This window comes from Polyodon spathula, chromosome 12 (assembly GCF_017654505.1).
Source record: "Polyodon spathula isolate WHYD16114869_AA chromosome 12, ASM1765450v1, whole genome shotgun sequence".
In the NCBI taxonomy this organism is placed as follows: Eukaryota; Metazoa; Chordata; class Actinopteri; order Acipenseriformes; family Polyodontidae; genus Polyodon; species Polyodon spathula.
In genome coordinates this window covers 41,128,286-41,149,169 of record NC_054545.1, presented here as the reverse complement: position 1 = coordinate 41,149,169, position 20,884 = coordinate 41,128,286, and the positions used below count along the sequence as shown (strand labels likewise).

The window sequence follows — 20,884 nt, the reverse complement described above, 5'->3', positions numbered from 1 at the left end:
GAAAACGCTTTTAAAGCAAATATTGACCTCTTTAAGTGGATTTTGGTCAGTGGGATTATACACCTTGATGCTCTTCCCCTTTTTGCCTCCAGTAGCTTTCCACAGCCCTCCGGTGAAGATTAAAAAAGAGCCCCAGAGCCCAGATCCCACTCAGTCCTGCAGCCACAAGCAAACCTTCACTTATCCCAATGGGGAGCAGTGCCTTTACGCCAGGTAAGAAACAGAGCTCACTCCACACCCTACCCCCTGAACACAGAGTTACAGAGAGCATCATTTCTGTCAACCCATTTTAGGATAAACGACACCACATAGAAATATCAATTGAAATCGGGGACCATTTATTGAAACCGAGTACATTTTGTAATAAATCCTTTTAAAGTGATTGTAAGTAGAAAAAAAAAATCCACAAATTCACCTATCATGCAAGTCCATCCATTATGTAAGTGTCATGTGTGAAGGTAAGATTTCTGGAATGTTTTGGAGTTACAACTACTTTTAAATGCATGCAACTCTGTGATGTCATTAGCAGGGGGTACCAGGGACCAAACCTCTCAACAGCTCTTGAACACCTCTGGAATTTTCTGGCTGTATAGAGTTTGGGATGTAAAATATTTTAAATCAATACCAGCCTTTATGTTTTGTTCTGGGGTAATTTGATGATAATCCCTCGGAACTGGGCTTGTAAGAGGAAAACGTACCCTTACACTGTAAACCCTGATAAGTCAAGTTTACAAAAAAATAAATAAATAAATAAACTCATTGCCATAATATAATTAAGTTTAGCTACTCATTTATTTTTTATTACAACAACTTTCTCTGAGGCTGATTAAACTCATAACATGTATATTCATGTAACTTAATCCAATTGAGTTAGATTTACTTTTTAATAGTCAAGTTAGTTTAACAATAAAAAGTTAGCTGAGGTAACAGAATGTGCAATGAACAAGCTATTTTATTAGCTGCTAGTATAGCACTATGTGCTTATAGCAGCATTTACAAGTGCTGGAACCAGGCAGATGCAGAGATGTAGACAGAGGGAGAAGGGAGGGAGGTCACATCCGCAGACTGACCACCGAACGGGGCTGGCCACACACAACACAAGGAGAACACATGTAAGGGAGCAGGCGGGGCCACAAGAGAAAAACAAACACACTGGTGCAACCTCACATACACAAAACAGCAACACAATAAACAACAATCAATTCCAAAAATAAATTGTACAAGTCCCGCAAGGGCTGATGGGAATCTAGTTCCCTGATTCTAAATAAACTATTTAAATTTGAACAACTAAATTAAATTTGAATGTTTAAATAACTTAAAATTGATGAGTATTATGAATAAAATTTGTATTTTTAAGTTAATGGAACTTGATGTAATTTATTTAGAATGACTTTGGGATTTACACTGTACATGTAGCTCCCTTTAGTCTGATAGCTGAGATATGTGGGGCATGCTTACAGTGTTGTCACATCATATTTAATTGTACATTTTTAAAAAAAAAGTGTAATAGTCTAGATGTCTCTGGTACCTCTGGTACATGCTTCAAGACCCTAAGGGGGGTTTGGAAATCTCTGTGGTAACAGAACTTGTCTTCCAGTGCCTATGACCAGAAGAGACCTGTTGGACACAAGTCCTCCAATCCAGGGACCCCAATGTCTCCTCTCCAGCATTACTCCCCCAAACCCAACCTGAACCCCAGACAGGAGCAGCAGGGCTACCTGAACCCCCAGCGCCACCCACAGCCCATCCACAACCATGGCTACCACATTGACCACAGGTACAACCACAACATCACAACCACTATTGCCAAGCACAAGACTCAAACATCTGTGTATAAAGATTGATCTACCTAGTCAATCTTGCCATTAGTCTTAAATCAACCATTTTAAATGTTTTTAAATTATTATAATAAAAAAATTCACTCTGTAATACATACATACTTTGTGTATTTAGTTTTTAATATGGCGGTAGATGTGCATTTGCTTTTTCACTGCTCTTTCTATAATATGGTCAAAGTTTTCTGAGCAAAAGGGCTGTAAAAGAGATTCCCTGCCCCCACCGTCCAAAAAAACACTTCACAGCACAGAACTGCGGAAGAGCAGTCAAACTATAAAACAAAGGAATTTAAGTATATAAATATAAATGTAAAAGAGACCACCTAAATATATAACATATTGTGAAGGACTAATAGAATCCCTGGATTTGAAATACAGATTGATAGCTTTTAGAAATGACTTAATGGATAATAATGTCATTTGAGACACCACATTTACACTAAGGTGTGTGCTACATATCCCATTATTCTGACTCCTGTAGTCCCTTGATTGTTAAGCCTGCTGTTAGTGTCATATCTGAACCCTGGGCTGCACGGCAGATCTGTGTTGATTGTCAGTGTAGGAGGCTGTGTGGTCTAGTGTTTAAAGAAACAGGCTTGCATCCAGGAGGTCCCTGATTCAAATCCCAGCTCAGCCACTCATTGTGTGACCCTGAGCAAGTCACCTAACCTTGTGCTCCATCTTTCGGGTGAGATGTTGTTGTAAGTGACTCTGCAACTGATGCATAGTTCATACACCCTAGTCTCGTATCTTGTAAAGCACTTGGTGATGGTGGTCCATTATGAAAGGTGCTATAAAAAGAAAAATTATTATTATTATTATTATTATTATTATTATTATTATTATTATTATTATTATTATTATTATTATTATGTGTTCTCAGCCCCAGGTACCCACAGCACTCAGGGGAGATGTGCCACTCCTTCCCTTCCTCTCAGGGTGTGTCCCGTGAGCCCCCCACAGTGCAAGGGGAGATGTGCCACTCCTTCCCTTCCTCTCGGGGTGTGTCCCGCAATCCCCCCGCAGTGCTAGGGGGGTACCAGCGGCAGATGTCCGAGCCCTGCATGCCCTACATGCAGGAGCACAGCTTCAAGCAGGAGTACAATGACCCCCTCTACGACCAGACCAGCCATATGGGAGGCAGCAACCCCCAGAGATACACGCCGCAGCACATGGTCAAACAGGAGCCCACTGACTACCAATATGAGCCAGGTGGGTGTTACTGGAACAATACTGGTGTTATTTCATCATTTCTTTTTTAAATACATCTCGCTCACTGAAATAGGTTAGGAAAATTGAATTAGGATGAGGGACCTCAAAGGAGTTGACAAAGTTAACCTTAGTCAATGTTGCACAATAGCACCTGAAAACCAGGTTAGAAATTAAGTGGAAATAGGATAGGAGTCACTTCTTTGTACAGAGAGTGGCAAGGGTATGAAAAATATAGAATAAAGACTAGACAAAGCATTTTTAGTAGGGTACAAATTACAATCACTACAATTCACTTCGCTGAACTGGGTCCGGATCCATTGGTTCAGATTAGCAAGAGTCTACTATATGTGAAAAATGAACGATGAGGGAAATGAACACTACAGTCACAGCAAGCGAGCGCACCTCAATCCTGCCATGAGTTTGAACAATGAAGCCCCGATAAATGTGCCCTGAACTGATTGCACCTATCATAGTGAACCTAAAGATGGGTGTGACTTATTCCTGCGAGTAGGAGTTGTTTGATATACAATGAACAAAGTATTTAATATCACACCCATGGCTCCTGATCATTTAAATAAATCTGAACTAAGGATCGTTCTGAAACCCAGGGCTGGGGGTAGGGCTAGCTCAAGTCATGTTAAAATTTAACCAAGTAGTCGTCTTTTGTGTGGGTTAACTGAACAGCCTGGCAGCCAGGAAGACACTGGGTACATCAACTGCTGGAATGCTAAAAGGCTGCAATCACATGACCTTGTAAGACTGCTCCTCCCTCTCTGTCCTGAAACTTGGCAGGATGTGCTTGTTTTTGTTTTTCTGCCATGTTTTTTTTTTTTTTTTTTGTTTCTCTGAATGGAGACTTGAGAATTTCATTGAGAAAATGAAGGGCAAAGGAAAGACTAGAATACCCAGTAGTGCTTGCCTGGGTGTCAAGTTACACCAGCCGTTTCCTTTCAGCAGCCAGATGAAATCATGATGGAAAAATGAGCGTGCACACAGTAATTTGAGCTGGGTAGTTACAGCTGCAAAGATCAGCCTGCAGCAAATCCTGTACGCTGCACAGTTTAAGCTTGAAGTTTTACTGTGCGTACATTTTTGTTGGAGTTTGTTAGAATTATGTGTAACAGTAAACCGTATTTAAAGTTTTTATTAATTTGACAGTTTTACAGCGAATAAAGATGGGGGAAGTTTTAACCAGGAATGTATAGCTGGTTTCAATGACCTACATCTTAGACTATTTCACCCTCATCAGCTGTAAAGGTTTTAAATCTGCATTATATTCCAGTGTATTCTGTAGACATTCTCTTCTTATTGTGGTACCTAAACCCTAACATATGTCTGTGGCATGCATTCTATATTGTTTATAAACAGGATGTTAGTCAGACGAACCACTGCTCATTGGCTGTGCTGTGTTCTATCTGAATTTGAATCTTTAACCCTGTTACCCCTGGGTAAAATGTTTTTTTTGTTTTTGTTTTTTTTTACTCTCAAAGCTCTTTATCACCAGGTAATTTAAACTGTTGCATCCCGTGTAAAGTTTTATCATCAGCAAATGAAGTAGCCCACTAGCTAGGCTAGTGGAGCCTCTCATTTAACCTTAAAAAAAATAAACTTGACAGTATTGTGACTTAATGATGAGAACTATTCGACATCTTCTTTCAGGCTTAATAGCCAATATCTGTTAGTTTTACTGTACTTATGCTACAAATGTTATGAATGAAATATCTTTTTACATTATAAAATAACACAGTGAAAGGTGTTTCTTGCATTACTATACCCCTACTGGGTGTTTTAAATGATTGAGGACATTCTAATATAAGGATTGTTACTTGTTATTTAAAGAAGTACACAAACAATGTGTTGCAAGAAAGGGAAATTCCATATCAGTGTAGTTAAGTAAAAAGGACCTTTTTATTTTACACATGTCCAAGCTTTGTATCTCCTCTTAGATTGTCTTCACTATGATTATTCTAACTGCACACTACTCTCTTTTGTTTTTATCATTCTCTCCCCCCAGAGTCAACTCCACTGCTCATCTGAATCGTGCGCATGAGACCCAACAGTGTTTGTTACCTGCGTCACTGGCATACTAAAAAGAAAACAGACATTGTTTGGCTGCAATATAAACTAGTATATGGATAAATACAAAGGAAATCTCTACTTTTGTACCAGTGATTTAATAAAGTTTTAAAATCCATTCATCACTTTGTATTAACCCTAGCAACATTATAATTCCCCTCCCTTTTCTTCTGTTGAAAGTCTTTTGGTTCTTTGCCAAAACTGAAATTGATGCTTTATGGAACTCGTTCACTTAATGTGTTGTAATTCACACTCACTTCAAAGGTGTCAATCAGACCATGTGACCTACCGCACAGGTACCCGGATGTAGCTGTTTATGTATAGCTTTGTATTTGAAATATTTATGTAACCCAAAGTAACATTGAAGTACCAAAAGACGTTCAACATAATAAAAGGGGGACCAGTAATAATCTTAATAAAGCTAAGCTAAGGAATCTATTTTTAAAATATTGGTTAGCGCTCACAAGTTTACTGCCATAAATTACTTATTTTCAAATAAACGTGCACAGTTTGTTCAGGAGCGCCCCCAGAAAATCTTTTGCACGGTACGAAAACTGAACCACACCGACATCCCATCTCATGCAGATAACGACTCTGAATCAACGTACAGACTTAAACTAAGGGAAAAACTAGCTCACAAATATTGTGTGCTGGCTCCATTTCTAATCATTACTCTCGCAATCACTACAACTAATGTAATCTCACCCTCTAAGCATGGCATATAACATAAACTTTTTTTTTCTTACATGTTATGACAAACGGGCAGATAATGATAATAATAATAATAATAATAATAATAATAATAATAATAATAATAATAATAATAATACAACTTGGCAATTATGTATTAATGATTAGGAAATGTATTATTCTCCACCACTATTAGTGTCAGAAACAGTTCTTGTTTTTACTGATTTTTTTTTTTTTTCTGGATCATCAGAAGAAAGATTTTTGCTCTTTTTCAAGCTTGCTTCCATTGCTCATCACTACCACTGAATAAACAGTACAATCCTATAGCTTAAAATGTCTCTTTCACTTCAACCGATCGCAGGAGATTACTGTAAATGCCGTAAATAGTCCACACTATGAAGCAAACATTTTACAGTGCGTAACATGTGTATGGCTGCTGGCGTCAATGGCTTGTTCCAGTTGAAATTAATTTAGAAAAATGTACTTTTAAAATGGCCATGCAAGAAATAAAATGTATATTCATGTTTACCTGCACACTGCTCTTTTGAATTTTTTTCTAGTGTGAATAAAGTTTACAACAGCTCAGTAAAATAGATTTGTTCTGCCCAAAACACGCAATACAGAAATTACAAAAAGCAGTACAAATTTAAACACGCGGGTCCAGCAACATGTTGTGTTGTCACAGAACATTTAAATATTGCCACTTTAAACTTAATGAATTACAGAAATATGTATTACCCCTAAAATAGCCCTTTCATTTAAGTTAACCACAACTTGGTGCGGTATCCATGTAGCACTGAACACTGTTGGATGGTATTACATGGTAAGCTATTGTATTGAATAAATGGCAGCTGTTCCATTCATCTTTTGCCCCTTGCCTTCTTTTTTCTAGATATGACCAGCTGCCCATCAATGTACATGCACAATGAGGGCTACCCCAATCCACTACACAACACTGAAGGTAAGGATTCAAACATTATTCGGAATGCTCTAGGTTTTACTACAAGCTTGACCGCAGTGCATATGTAACAAGCTCAAGTGTGTTATTGGTAAAACCAGCAATGGGAGTCGTATTTCCATTCATTTAACACCTTGTTTTTAAATTTGATTAAAACAAACGATTATTATTTTTTGATTATAGACTGTTGTGTATTACTCTGTGGCATTCCACTACAATGTAAAGATAGAATAAGAATATTTTCAAGCAGGTAATGATATTTTAGTACTATTACATTTCAGAACAAATTTTAGTACTACTACGACGCAACATGTATGGGCACAAAGTTGTATTAAATTCAAATTCTGTGAGTTATTATATTATAAATATTTAGGTTTTGTTGTGTTAGTCCGCTTTTCGGTCCTCCTCACAGCTGGTGCCAGTAGGCCCATTTGCTGGCTGTCGGAGTGAATAGGTATGCTCCTTTGACAAAATTGACATTTAGAAATTACCAATAATAAAAAAGGAATAAGGCTATATTGTGACGGCTATTAGTCTTTCCGCGGTGAGTATGAAGATGGCATATGCAGAAAAGTTCTCCCTCCATACTCTCTGGTAGTGCTTGGTGGCACAGTGCCGGAAGATAACCATGAGTTGTGGTTCTTTCCTAACAGGCAGAATGTTTCTATGTCCTTTGGCACTCATGTGTTGCCTAGTGAACTAACTAACTCTCTCTCTCTCTCTCTCTCTCTCTCTCTCTCTCTCTCTCTCTCTCTCTCTCTCTCTCTCTCTCTCTCTCCTTTTATGTGTCAGTTATACATGACTTATAACTGCTGTTTGTTTCATTTGTTTCAAACCTATGCTTTTATATTTACCCGTTTTCAGTGTGTTTCTAATTCTATAAGTAATTATTTTCCATTTAAATATTTATTTATAAAAAGGCACAACTCTATGGGACTGTACAGTTTAATACATTTTCAATTGCTAGTACACCTTATTACAGTAGATGTCAGTAAGATCTCGCCTGTCTCTTTTTTTACAGGCTATTCCTATGAGAAACAGATGGGGCAATTTAGTGATGATGCTCGTGTTGTTCCTGACAAATCCGAGGGTAAGTTAAACTGATAAAGTGTTTCCACTCAATACAGCTTGGTGCTTCATTGCTTTGTTTATTTCGTCTTCAATTAGATCGCCCCTCCCTCTGCAGTGTCCAACATTGGGTGTAATGTGAGATCAAGCTCTTAGTGGTGGCTCCGATAGGCCATTAAACACAGAAGCTCTTCAGATCAATGCTGAATAGCTTTTAAAGCAGCGTCATTCTGTCAAGTTTGCAAGTGAACATAGGCGCCAGAAACATAAAGAGATTGGAAACATGTTGGAAGATGCTGTGCAATTATGCAGTAGACATTTTACTGTATTTTTATTTAGCTTTTTCATTTATTTCCCAGTTTATATTCCTGCTTTAGGGACTGTTTTAAAGGTTTTCTTAAATAATGTTTTTTGAAAGTCAAGTTTGCAGTTCATGAAATCCCTTTCAACTGGGGTTTATTATTTCACAATATTTTAAAGAACATACTTATAAACACTCTTCATAGGAAAGCCCTTAAAAAACATTAAACAGTCAAATTTTGTGAAGGGTCCATAACATTACAATATAATCAACATAAAGGTCAACATAAAGGTATTCAATATGAGATGTTGTATAATCAAGTTTACTAAAATATTATTATTTTTTGATATAGCAAATTCCTGTGAATTGACTATCCATGAACCAGTAATTGTCACGAGCAAATAGGAGGTATGGTAAATAGTTTGTATATCACTTGTTATAAATAGGCAGAGAGATGGAGGTGAAGCAGGAAGCGGGCAGCATGTTGCGCGAGGGCCCCCCCTATCAGCGGCGAGGCTCACTCCAACTCTGGCAGTTCCTGGTAGCCCTGTTGGATGACCCGAGCAATGCCCACTTCATCGCCTGGACCGGCCGTGGCATGGAATTCAAACTCATCGAGCCTGAGGAGGTGAGCGTGTGACGCACTGCTGTTACACATTCTGACCCCCATCAGTGAGGACAAAAGCTCTGTATCCATGCATGTCTGGATCGTTGCATAGTGGTTGAGACTCTCGTTTGCAGTAGTGTAGGGTTACCGGTTTGCACCCAGCCTCCGTCCTGTTATATTGGTGCTGTGACTTGGATCTCATAGATTGGCTGCAGCTGATCATGAAGGTTAAAGTGTGGCGGAGTGGAACAGGCAGTACTGCGTGATGCGCTGCCTGATTCTGCCACTTCTTGTAGTGTTCTTGATAAACAGATTACCCTTACCAAGTGATCGTAAAGGGCAATGCAGAGCCCTTTCAACAAGTGCAATGGCAAAGGTTCTGTGTCAAGGGGATCTACAATAATATGAGGCACCTCACAGTGGTAGCATTTTTATATTTTTTATAACACAAAATGATATGAACCAATACGCACATCCATTGTTGCACCATGGTAACATTTTCTGGTTATGATGTGACTTGTCAATGGTCAGCTATAATTTCCTTTTTCAGATCCCATAATATTCATACTAATATATCACTTACATACAAATTCTAACTATAATTGCTGGTTGTTTTTTTACACTCAAAAAAAAAATACCACAAAAGAAATATGTGGGGGGGGGGGGGGGGGGGGGAAAACTGGGGGGTGCTGTCAGCTCATTTTGAAAGCAAGCCCAATAATATCCCCAAGGCAAAGCAATAAACAGTGCTATGATCTGTGATGGATGTCTGTGGCATCCATTAGTGTCAATACATAATTTACAAGCTTGTTTACTGTTCTTCAACCTCACAGCCAGCCAGGGAGGGAGGGAGCTCAGCTTCTGGAATGCAGATGGGAATGCCTGGGTTTGGCCCACAAGTTGAGCCCAGAGATCATTCACCAGCACTGTATGACAAATTACTACTGATATAGTACATATCTCACTTGTGACCTGAGCTGAATTTGATTTTATAGCCTTACTTATCATGAAAAACTTTTTAATTCCACCCTTTCTTGTGTTGCTCTATTTATGTATTTCTATTGTATTTGTTGTTCATATAATCCTGTGTTATATACCTTTATTTGGGATTTGCAGCTATTTTCAAAATACTATGTAAAGTTACTATGGCAATCAGCCCATGTGTCCTACAGCACAGGTACAAGGAATTAGCAGTCATATATACAATACTTACTTATTGCAGGATATTCCAAGTATTTTTATATTTTCAGCAGTGTATCAGTTATAAATTAATTAGTTCATTTAAATACAAACTCTTGTGAGTGACAGAGAGCAACGAGGGCCTCTAGTGGACAGACTACAGAAATTCTGACATCTGCTAATATGAAAAGCAGCAGTCTTGTTACCTTGTTTTACATTTGTAACCAAAATTGCCTGGCACCAGCAATGCTGTTTTTTTTTTCCCCCCCACCATGACGACCTAAATCACTTAGACTCAGATGGGACTTAATACATTTCGGAGATGTTTAACCTGTTCTCTTCTGTAACAAACCCTCAACCAGTAATCAGTAGTTCCTAACAGGACTGAGCAAAGCACTATGGATCTGTCCAGTCTGCTACTTGCTTGACTGTGGGAGACACTCCTATAGTGCTGCTAGTGAGTAGTCTCTCCATTCCAGTACTGATAGCGGGGGGTGTGACCCTCCAGGAGCGAATGCACTAACCCTGTCTCTCGTTTCTGTGTGCAGGTGGCCAGGCTGTGGGGTATGCAGAAGAACCGGCCAGCCATGAACTATGACAAGCTCAGCCGTTCACTGCGCTACTACTATGAGAAGGGTATCATGCAGAAGGTGAGTCTGCCCCCTGTGGAACCAAATATACTAGAAAGCTAGACGATGCAATCGATAACCCTTTTAGGAGTTTGGAGGTGTTACCTTATCCCCCAGTGTGCATTTACCACAGGGATGGAAATAAGACTCATATTGCAGAGCAGTTTCACACATTCCAGGTTTTACAACTAGCTTGATTAGCTACAGTGTATAGGTAACAAGTTCAGGTGTGTTTTAACTCATAGTAAAAATGATTAATGGATCAGACTGCTATGCAATGGGAGTATTATTTTCACCCAATATAGCACCAAGCAAACAAATAATTTGAAACAATTGCCAGTCACTGATTAAAAGCCCAGGGCTACAGGACAGGACTGAGGTACACTTGTCTGAAAATATTGTTCCTGCCTGTTACCAGTGCTATTCTCTCTCGCATAAAAATCCACACACGTTAAGAAATTAAAAGAAAGAGATTAAAAATGTATTTCAGAAAATTAATTGGGATTCCACAGGGAGTGCTGCATCAACTGTGTTGAGTCACTGCGCTACAGCAGCCCAGGTGCTTGGTGAAATCAAGTGGACACCTGCAGGGCTGCCCTTTGTCCTTCAGAGGCTGGTGGCTCAGACTTTTACTCTAGTTTCTGGAAGAGGGGATTGACTTGGCAGTGGGATCGGAGGACACCCACTGTCCTTCAGTTCTCCTGAGGAGTTGCTGTGTTGAGGGAACATAACTGGACATTCCAAATGGGTAAAATAATTGTGCATTCTAGTTCAAAAGGAATGTGACAATCTCCTCTCAACGTCATTTCATCTGAAACAAGAACTTGTTGATTCACTTCCCATTCCCTGAATGTAGTTTCAGCTGCTGGCATACAAGCTGGCTCTCCACATAAACTTTCTAACCACTTGTAACGAGGCCTCTGTCTCTGATGTGTCATACCACTGCGTTATACCAGCACACTAAAATGCAATAAAATCACAAAACCACACAAATTCTAGTTGTACAATGTGGCATTAACTGGAATGTTTGTCGGCTTCCCTTTTGAAAATTGTGACCAACAGGAGTTAGTATTTGGAACAAAACCCTGCTACAGTTTTAGAAACGTTTTGACTCCATATAGACAACAAACAGGCTGAAATCGAATGGGTTTGAGATTCCATCTTAACCAGCCTTGGCGAGAGTCCCTCAGAGAGCAGACTGCTCCAAGGGATTAAAGGAATGAGCTATTAAGATAGGTTGAGGGAACTGAATAATCTATTTAGTCTTGAACAAAGAAGAATTAGTGGCTTGATTTACAGCTTTAAAATCTTAAAAGGAGTTGACAAAGTTAACCCTAGTGAGTACTTTAGGTACAACACAGACCCCAGGACCAGATAAAACCAGTGTAGAAAATGAAATGAAGACACACTTTGGACAGAGAATGAAGCCATTCCTTTACACCGAGCATGTTGACAATATGGAATGGCCTAACTAGCCATGTTGTTGATGCTGAATCACTGGGGACCTTTAAGGCCTTGACAAAGTTTTGAGATCAACTAGGAACCGGACAAGCACTGATGGGCCGAATGGCTTCCTCTTATGCATACATTTTCTTATATACCCCTTTTCCAAAGGCCTGTCTGAGCCATAATGGCCCCAGGCCCTCATGGTACAGATGGTTATCCATTGGCTGCTCGTAGAGTTGAGCTGGAAACAAGCCGTGCATCTCTGGCCTCACAACACATCTGAATCTGAATTGGAATTGGAGCTGAACAGGGCCAGGGCTGGTGGTAATGCTGTCTGTCATTACAGTGCCTCCGTCAGTACACTCCAAAAAGACAAACAACATGGTGTGCAGCAAGAATCGTTCTTTTGCTCTTTGTGTAATCAGTGAGCCGTTGCATTTCAGTTGTATTCAATAATATGTGAAGAACAAAAACAAAGAAACGCAACTATAACCTCTGGATCTGCCATTCTCAAATCAAATACAGCACCTCTTAAAATCTACGTGCGACTTGACGCGTTCATTGTGCATGAGGTCAGTTGCATGGCTCAGGATCTACAGAGGAAAAACAACCAGGCTGCTCTAAAGCCAAACTAGGCTGCCTCGGTACAGCCCAGGTACGGCTTGTTTGTACAGTGGAAAAGAGGTTTTATATTCTCAATCGGCATTAAAGTGTCTTGAAATAGCACGAAAACTAGCAAACTGCCAGCTCTGATCAAGATCAACAAGTGCTGTCCATTTCTGGGTTGACCTTTTGTTTTAGTCATTCAATCAGTAACTGAACATGCTTTTGAATTTCAGGTGGCTGGAGAACGCTACGTCTACAAGTTTGTCTGCGAACCGGAAGCCCTCATTTCCCTGGCCTTCCCTGACAATCAACGCCCCAGCCTGAAGTCTGAGTTTGACCGTCACATCAATGAAGAGGACACCGTCCCCTTGTCCCACCTGGATGAGAACGCAGCTTACATCCCAGACCTGAACGCTCAGCATTACTCGAAAGGCTACATGTACTAGTGTCTGCGCAGTCCTACTCCTTGTATATATGGCTATGGTGGTTTTGTTTAAATGAATCCTTCTTAGGGACTTGAGGTTTTAAAGCTGCAGTATCTTTGCCTCTGAGGTTTAGTCTATCCAAGCACATTAAAAGTGTGAACTGCTTGCATAATAAAAGCAAATATTACTACTAACAAGTTCTGGTTAGTCTTCTTCCATTAATACATTGAAACTTATTGAGACGCTGTATGTGTGTTCTTAGTTTTTTATAATGTTTCATTAATGTTTTATGATGTTTATAGTCATTTGGAGTGGTTTGCATTTAATTTACTGAACTACTGTGTTATTTTTTTTCTGTGGTAAAGGATTCTGAAACAAGCAGAGATTTTTTTTTTTTTAAATCCCTAACTATGGACGTTTTTAGTTCGATACAGAGAATATAGTTAAACCTGCGTACAAACTGTGGTTAAATATGCTAACTTAGTGAAAAACCAAAAGAGGTTTAGGAACTCGCATGCAATATTCATCAATATCAAGCTTCCTTTGATGTTGGTCATGTGATCACCTAGCTCATTAATGCTCAGCGACAATAGAACCCTGAGATTCTTTCGGTACTTCAAGGGGATTTCACTTTAGTTCAGTTCTAATTGCCTGCCCTGCATACATGCAACGCGGGCTAGATCAGTGTCTTCAAAGGGAAGTGTGCTTTTGCTTTACTCTCAATTACAGCAATGCTCTAGATGGAAAAAAAAAAAAAACTGATCTACCATGCGTTGCGTATGTACCAACACTGGGCACGTTACTGAAAAAAGTTTACTCGTTTCTTCAGAAATACAAGTGTACTTACTTAATTTTAAAAAGTTTTGCGTTATATTTCTTTCTCTTGCCTTGTCCTGCAAAACAGTTGTGTCTGTTTGTTTACTATTTAACTGTATGTCTGTTAATTTATTAAATGTGACAAACAGGTTTTTAAAATGTTTGTAGTATAACAAACAAACAACTCTTAATAGTTGTCTGGATATAGCAAATAGTAAATTGCACATGCAACTTTGCGCAAGTCATAAGGCGTGAATAAAAAAAAATAAACTTGTTATAGGCTTTTTATAACAGAATAGCGAGCGTGAGTTAGAAAAAATTGACAAATGTATATAAAACATTGTTTAAGATAAATTTCCGTAACGTAATAGATACATGTGTATTTTGTAGATGCATACTTCTAAAACAGTTAGACTAGTATTTTATTTTTTAATTTTTTTGTATGCATGCAATTTGAGCTTCAAAACATACATACATTCAATCGAATTTCATAATATTTTGTTTAGAAATCTAAACAGTATTTGCTATCGCAACAAAGGGCGCTTAGGCGTCTGAAGAAGTTGTGTATGTACCTGTCGGCATTTTCATTTGTATATTTTTTGTATTTATTTATTGTATTTGTATAGCGCTTTTTATACAAAAGTATGCAAAGCATTGTACAATACATAGCAGAAAAAAAGAACAAACCACAATACACTTGTATAGCATGTCACACTTACAACTGCCATAATCAACCATTTAAATACCGTATAATGGGAAATTTTGGCTGGTATCAAATTCGGCGGATTTGCTACCTTGGTAGATTTTGTCGGGTTTTGAATTGGCGTTTTTCATTTAGCACATTCACAAATATATATATATATATATATATATATATATATATATATATATATATATATATATATATATATATATAAAGAAAATAATGTTAATACAATCGTATAAACATTAGATACAAGCATGCAAAGACGCGCAGGTCACAGCATGCCCTAATGTATACGTTTGCATGATAACAGACGTGTGTGTAGTCAAATCAAAGAATTGACTGACGATTCAAACAAACATATTACATTAAATTCTATTAATATATTAGCATTTCCACCCCATTTCTTGCACTTTCTTCCAATCAGTATAGCTCCACCCTGTTATTACACACCTTCAACACACATCCTGGTAAGGGGGGAAACTAGCCCAAATCTATAACGTGCGTCACATTTAAGCATTTTACAGACAATTTACAGTCTTAATCTAATCTGTCAGAAACTGTTTCAAACTAGTCCTTTGTGGTGTTCTGTTTTCACAGTGTCGCCACTCTTCCACACATCTTGATTAGAGACCTGCTAACTTTGGCTCTCTGCCCAGAAGCCAAGATAGGAAAGACTGCAAATGTCTTGCTTAGCTAGTTACATGTGCTTTAAGCTATATCAAAATAAAATAAAAAAGCTTTAACATAGAAGTAAAGAAACTTCTAATTCAATACATAATTAATACTTTATGCAGAATGTCATCTCCTACATTCTACAATGTTACTGCAGCAACTTGGATAATAACAAAGAAGGCCTTCTAAAAATTAATTACAGCATTATTGTTATATAGTCCTTAATTTTAAGATACCAGTAATTGGAAAAGATTAGTAGCTGCAGTACACTTTAACGATAGCTCTGGTTCACTCTCAGTGGAATGATCCCAATACCATTTAGTATTTGTAGGACAGTCTTGCCACTTTTGAAAACTTTAAAGCCAAAACTAAAATGCATTAAATTTAAAACTAGATAACAGACGAGCAAGCACTGGCAAAATCGATTTATTTTTTATACGGTGCAGAACCAATTTATCTTAACATATTGTTTAGGGACTTTGCGATACCTGCTCTGTGGATGTTGTCTTAATAGTATCTACAACGAATCGACACTAACAATCCAAAGCAAATTTGCTTTTCTTACAGACTTTCTAACAAGTCTGGAATAAACTATTTTGGCTGTTACAGGACTTAATTAACCTCTTGTAAAAAAAAAAAAATAAATAAATAATACACAAAACTGCCTAACATAAAAAAGAACAGTTGTACAGGTACCACCCTAGCAGGCTCAGTTTACACGGCCACATTCTTTTCCTACATACCAGTCTGTCAGAGGCCAGGATCACTCATTGTATGTCACACTGATTGGTGGAAGAATTATTGGCAAGCCAATCAAAACCACCAATAACACCAAAATAAATTCCCCGCAAAAATTTCCTGTTACACGGTAACATGTTTAAATAACAGTATACACATACTACAAAAGCAGCAATTTTAAAGTTACATTAAAACCCACTAAGAAAGCCATTTTATAAAAGTGTTTTTTTAGTCTTGACTACTCAAGCCACTTAATCCTGATTGTGTGCACACACAGACTGAAAGCTGTGTTCAGGGTTTCGATGTGTTCAAGGAAAATAGCAGTTACATCTTTAAGGACTGCCGTAAGCAGAGCTGTTAGTGTTTCTGGTTTGACGGCATTGGGTGATGACTGTAAATAAATTAAAGGGCAGTTCACAATTACGGTTACAACTAAACTGAAATGTACTTTGGCTTTTAAAAAAAGAAGGCCCACCAATGTAAGCATGTAATAAAGAAAAGATAACAAGACACGCTTGTTTATTTTTTGCAGAAAGTGACCAATATTATTACTGCCATTAAAAATCAAATGCGTTATATTACCTTGTTATTGACAAAAGTAATATTACAGTATCACGTTACCCCAACTCTGCAGGCTAACTAATAAAACAGACATATAAATATAAATATATTTATTTTCATTTTGACTCTGACGAAGCTCATTTGTCCTGCCACAAGCCTCTGTGTCCGTGGGTAGGACTGCCTTCCCCACCCCATTCATTGCCTGTGTAAAAGGTAATAGGACCCCCACATCCTAACCAGATATTGATTCCTATGTGCAGTATTTAACAGTACATATGGTATGTTAAAATACGTTTTTTTTAATGCCTTGATTTGGGGGAGGGGGAACCATATTCTGCGGCTTCAATAAAATGTTTACTGATCATTTTTTTAAATAATTTGTTTCAAAGTTAGTTGTACTTTTTAATGTTCAAACTTTCTATATGTAGCAAATGCTAAGACTATCAAGTATAAAATGCACTGTTTTTGCCAGGCAGCTCTATATAAGCTACTGTATTATTAGATACTGCATAGATTAAGGCTAAGTAAAATACTCTTTTTAATTCAAGTACTGTTATACTGTGTTCCCTTTTCAGAGTTAAGAAGGTATGACAATCAGTATGTGAACACACTGTATGTTCTGAATATTTGTGTTTCTAATACACCTGTTCAGACCAAGCATCATCCAGATAAGAAATTGCATGCAGAATATAATCAAATAACAAGTACTAAAATACACTGGACAGTACAGAGATCATAGGTTAAGACCTTCAGTGGTTTCAACTCTAAGATAATGTATTTAGTGTAGGATACATCTGTGTATGATATGAAGATGTTTATAAATGTATTTAAGCTATAGCATCATAACATTGTTAAACAGAACTGCTTATATACCATCTCACTTTTTCAGGGGTGTAGAAATGACAGGTGTACACCCCCTAGTGGTCAATTTTATCTTGGCTTCCATGACAGTAATTCTATTTGCTTAGGCATGCTTAGAAACCAAAATGTAAAAATATGCTGTTGGCTTTATTAAACATACCAAATATTCATGCTGAACTTGTAATTAATGATGATTAAGAACACACACCATGGGATAATAAACAAAAAACTAAATATTATGTAAATCCAGACAGTATAAAGTATTCCTTTAAAAACAAGCACACACAATATCTCATTTGCAGTGATTAAAACACACATTATAAAAATACAAGTGTCGGCTAAATGTGAAACCAGTTAGAGTAATCACGTTTGCTTATTTCGTTTTACAGTCCATTACCTTTTTTTATGTCTGTGTTGTGGATTTAGAACTGGTGCTGGCTCTTACTGTACATCACTAAAGACACTCACATACTGTATATCTGTAGCAAGCAACTGGAACTGAAGAGCAGTTCCTGAACTCTGGGGAAAGCACAGAAAAAGAGACAATACAATAAGAACTAGAAGTAGACAGCTGCAGAACCTAAACTTAAAAAAAAAAAAAAAAATTAACATGGCCTTCAAGCCAGCAATCTGTGACAACTGCAGATGTGGGGAATCCAAGAAAACCCAGCACAGCTAAACCAAGTGTGTGTAAAGTGCTGCAAGATCCAGGACTTGCTTCAATGAGTAGGTAAGCTAGAAATGGAGCTGCATGAATGAGAGTAATGGGAGTTTGAGGATCTGGCACACACGAACTAAACGGTGCTGGCCAGCAAAAAAAAAAAAAAAAAAAAAAGAGGTCAGGATTGTCAAGGGACTCAATATTGAGAAACACAGCAAGATCAGTGCGCAGTCTTGACCCCCTTACAACCTGCCTTACAGGAGCCTTTGTCATGCACATCACTGAGAACGCGGACAGCCTCCTAGAACGAACAGGAGATGACCCGGTAGTAGTCGTCCACATTGGTACAAACTTGGAAGAGAGACCTAGATCCCTACAAAACAAATTCAGGGAGCTAAGAAGGAAAAAGACAAGACTAAAACTGGTATTTCTGGGATACTGCCGGCACCTTGCAAAGGACCATACGGACAGCTGGAAATAAATAATCTAAATGCATGGCTGAAAGCATGCACACAGGAAGGCTTCACCTTCCTCGAACATTGGACACATTGGACCACAAGGGACTATATATATATATCTACATATATATATATATATATATCTATATAGATGGGACGGACTGCACTTAAATAAAAAGGACCAATCTACTCAGAGAAAGGATCCTCAAGGAGGTTAAGAAGCATTTAAACTAGAAAGGGGGGGAGAAATCAACAAAAAAACAGGAGACTACATCAAACAAAGGCAATAACTCAGGTAAGATAGCCATTAAATGTATTTATCTAAATGCTAGAAGTCTCACAAACAAAATGTTAGAACTTGAAGCTACTGCACTAACAAGTAACTACGACTCTGACAGGTATTACAGAAGAGATGAGAGAGATGGAGAGAGAGAGAGAGAGAGAGAGAGAGAGAGAGAGAGAGAGAGAGAGAGTCAGAGGCGCTCCAGAATCTCGGGACACCAACAAAAGTCAGGTTTTGTAACTCACCTCTAAGTGTGAATTGTGTGAACTGTCGCTAACTTAATTAAATTGTTTTACTTAGTTGTTACCAAAAGCACACACATGCCTGTGAGGATTGTTTCCATCAATCAGACCTATACAGCAGCTGATTAGCTTTCTGAGTTTGACTGGGCAGGACTGTGTGAAGCAAGTCACAAGGTTAAATGAAGGAGTGCAGGTGAGTGCAATTCCCTTTACTGAATACATTGCAGTTTAGAGAGGAGAGTTACAAAATCTGACTTTCCTTGAAGTGTCCTGAGATTCTGGAGCCTGTTGGCAACCCTACTCTCAAATCAGGTGACAGTGGTTTATGCCAAAGATACAGCTCTCCTTTCTTGTAAAGATAAACAGTGCTGTATTTTGACATTTCTATTGTGGTGGCTAGCGGTAAATTGTTAATAGTTTCAAACAAATCTTTTTCAGGGATATTATTTCCATTTGGTAATAAAAAATACTATAAACTAAAAGGCTCAAAACAATAGATTGCATGCATTCATGTTTAGTAGCTGCCAGTCTTTTTTCATTCAAGTTTCCTTCAGTTTTTCTTGACAGTTTCTGTAGATTCGGTATTCGGACGAATCTTTTGATGGATTCGGTATTCGTCCGAATCTCAAAAACTTGGATTCGATACATCCCCAAAATGGTGTTGCACTATTTGGATAGATATTGTTTACTGAATAAAAAAATTCAAGCAATACTATTAATCGTTGTTAGGGGGCTCTCCGGCTAGAATCACCACCACAATTAAACAATTTAAACACATTTACAACGGCTCAAGCAATTCACACTCACTTTACATGTTGAATACATTGCAGTTCAGAGAGGCGAGTTTAAAAAAAAAAAAAAAAAAAAAAAAAAAAAAAAAACCTGACCTGCCTTAGTGAGATTCTGGAGCCTGCTGACAACCCTATCAGAGCTATGAAGGAAAAATTACCGTGATGAGTGACATGAATCTCCCTGCGAAATATGTTGATTTAAATGCACCGTGTGGGCAACACGTATCAAAAAGGCTATGAAATTGTTTAAATTATTTTAATAAAACACAGCAGTTCTCAAATGGGTCAATTTGTATTGGCACATTACAGTAACATTAAATTGTATTTACTAAAGCATATTGTTCAACATCTTGCACATCTAACAGTTGTAAAAGTTACAAAAAAATACATATTTCTGCAATTTTTTTTTTTTTTTTTCCCCTCAGTAGGATCTCTAGAACACATCTCAGACAAAGCAACAAAGCACAAAAGTCTACAACAGTTTGCCATTACTATATATTACAGGTTAACTGCATAACTTTACTCCATGAAAAGCATGATGTAACTGTGCTGTTGCACACAGGGGTATGTTTGCATTCAGCAGCTGCATGGCGTGTTTAGTGCGTGCGCCACCAGTAATAGGGAGTTGAGAGCCGTGACAGAGTTCAAACTTGTTCTTGTTATTAAATACAAGTTACATACAATAACGGATTTGTGTCTTTTACTTTAAGAATAGCACACATTGGAGGTATATACTCAAATGGATGTGGATCTGGGGGTATATAGAATTCGGTTCACTGAATCCTAAGGCCCTACATTTAATAGAGACCCGGCATTTATTTGCAATATTTGCCAGGAGACCCACTGTGTATTGGAGACAGATGATTATTTGAAGATTTACAGTACCCTATTTAAGACTTTCAATGTAATACTGTTGTAGCTGTCGTGTAGCATGAGGTACTCAGATCGATGAGCCAACTATACACAGCTGCTAAGTGCGTAGGAGTAAAAAGTTTCAATGTGAAAGCAAATGCAGAATTAACCCATTCATTAAATGGTTACATTTTTGTACTGTGCATCTATG

The 20,884-nt window shown here is 38.0% G+C and overlaps 1 protein-coding gene across 2 annotated transcripts in view; it reads left to right on the top strand.

Moving 5' to 3' along the window:
* etv4 (ETS variant transcription factor 4) overlaps positions 1–13,229 on the top strand; it is a 48,128-nt gene extending 34,899 nt beyond the window's left edge. The window contains exons 5-12 of one of the 2 annotated variants that reach the window (XM_041267294.1): positions 96–213; positions 1,598–1,777; positions 2,719–3,047; positions 6,706–6,774; positions 7,793–7,861; positions 8,587–8,768; positions 10,475–10,576; positions 12,841–13,229. In XM_041267294.1, coding sequence (XP_041123228.1) covers positions 96–213; positions 1,598–1,777; positions 2,719–3,047; positions 6,706–6,774; positions 7,793–7,861; positions 8,587–8,768; positions 10,475–10,576; positions 12,841–13,053 — 1,262 coding nt within the window. In that variant the 3' untranslated portion in view covers positions 13,054–13,229. Of the gene's footprint in view, positions 1–92; positions 214–1,597; positions 1,778–2,718; positions 3,048–6,705; positions 6,775–7,792; positions 7,862–8,586; positions 8,769–10,474; positions 10,577–12,840 lie in introns of both variants that reach the window. The other variant, XM_041267293.1, reaches the window with a different exon arrangement.
* The last annotated feature ends 7,655 nt before the right edge of the window (positions 13,230–20,884 follow it).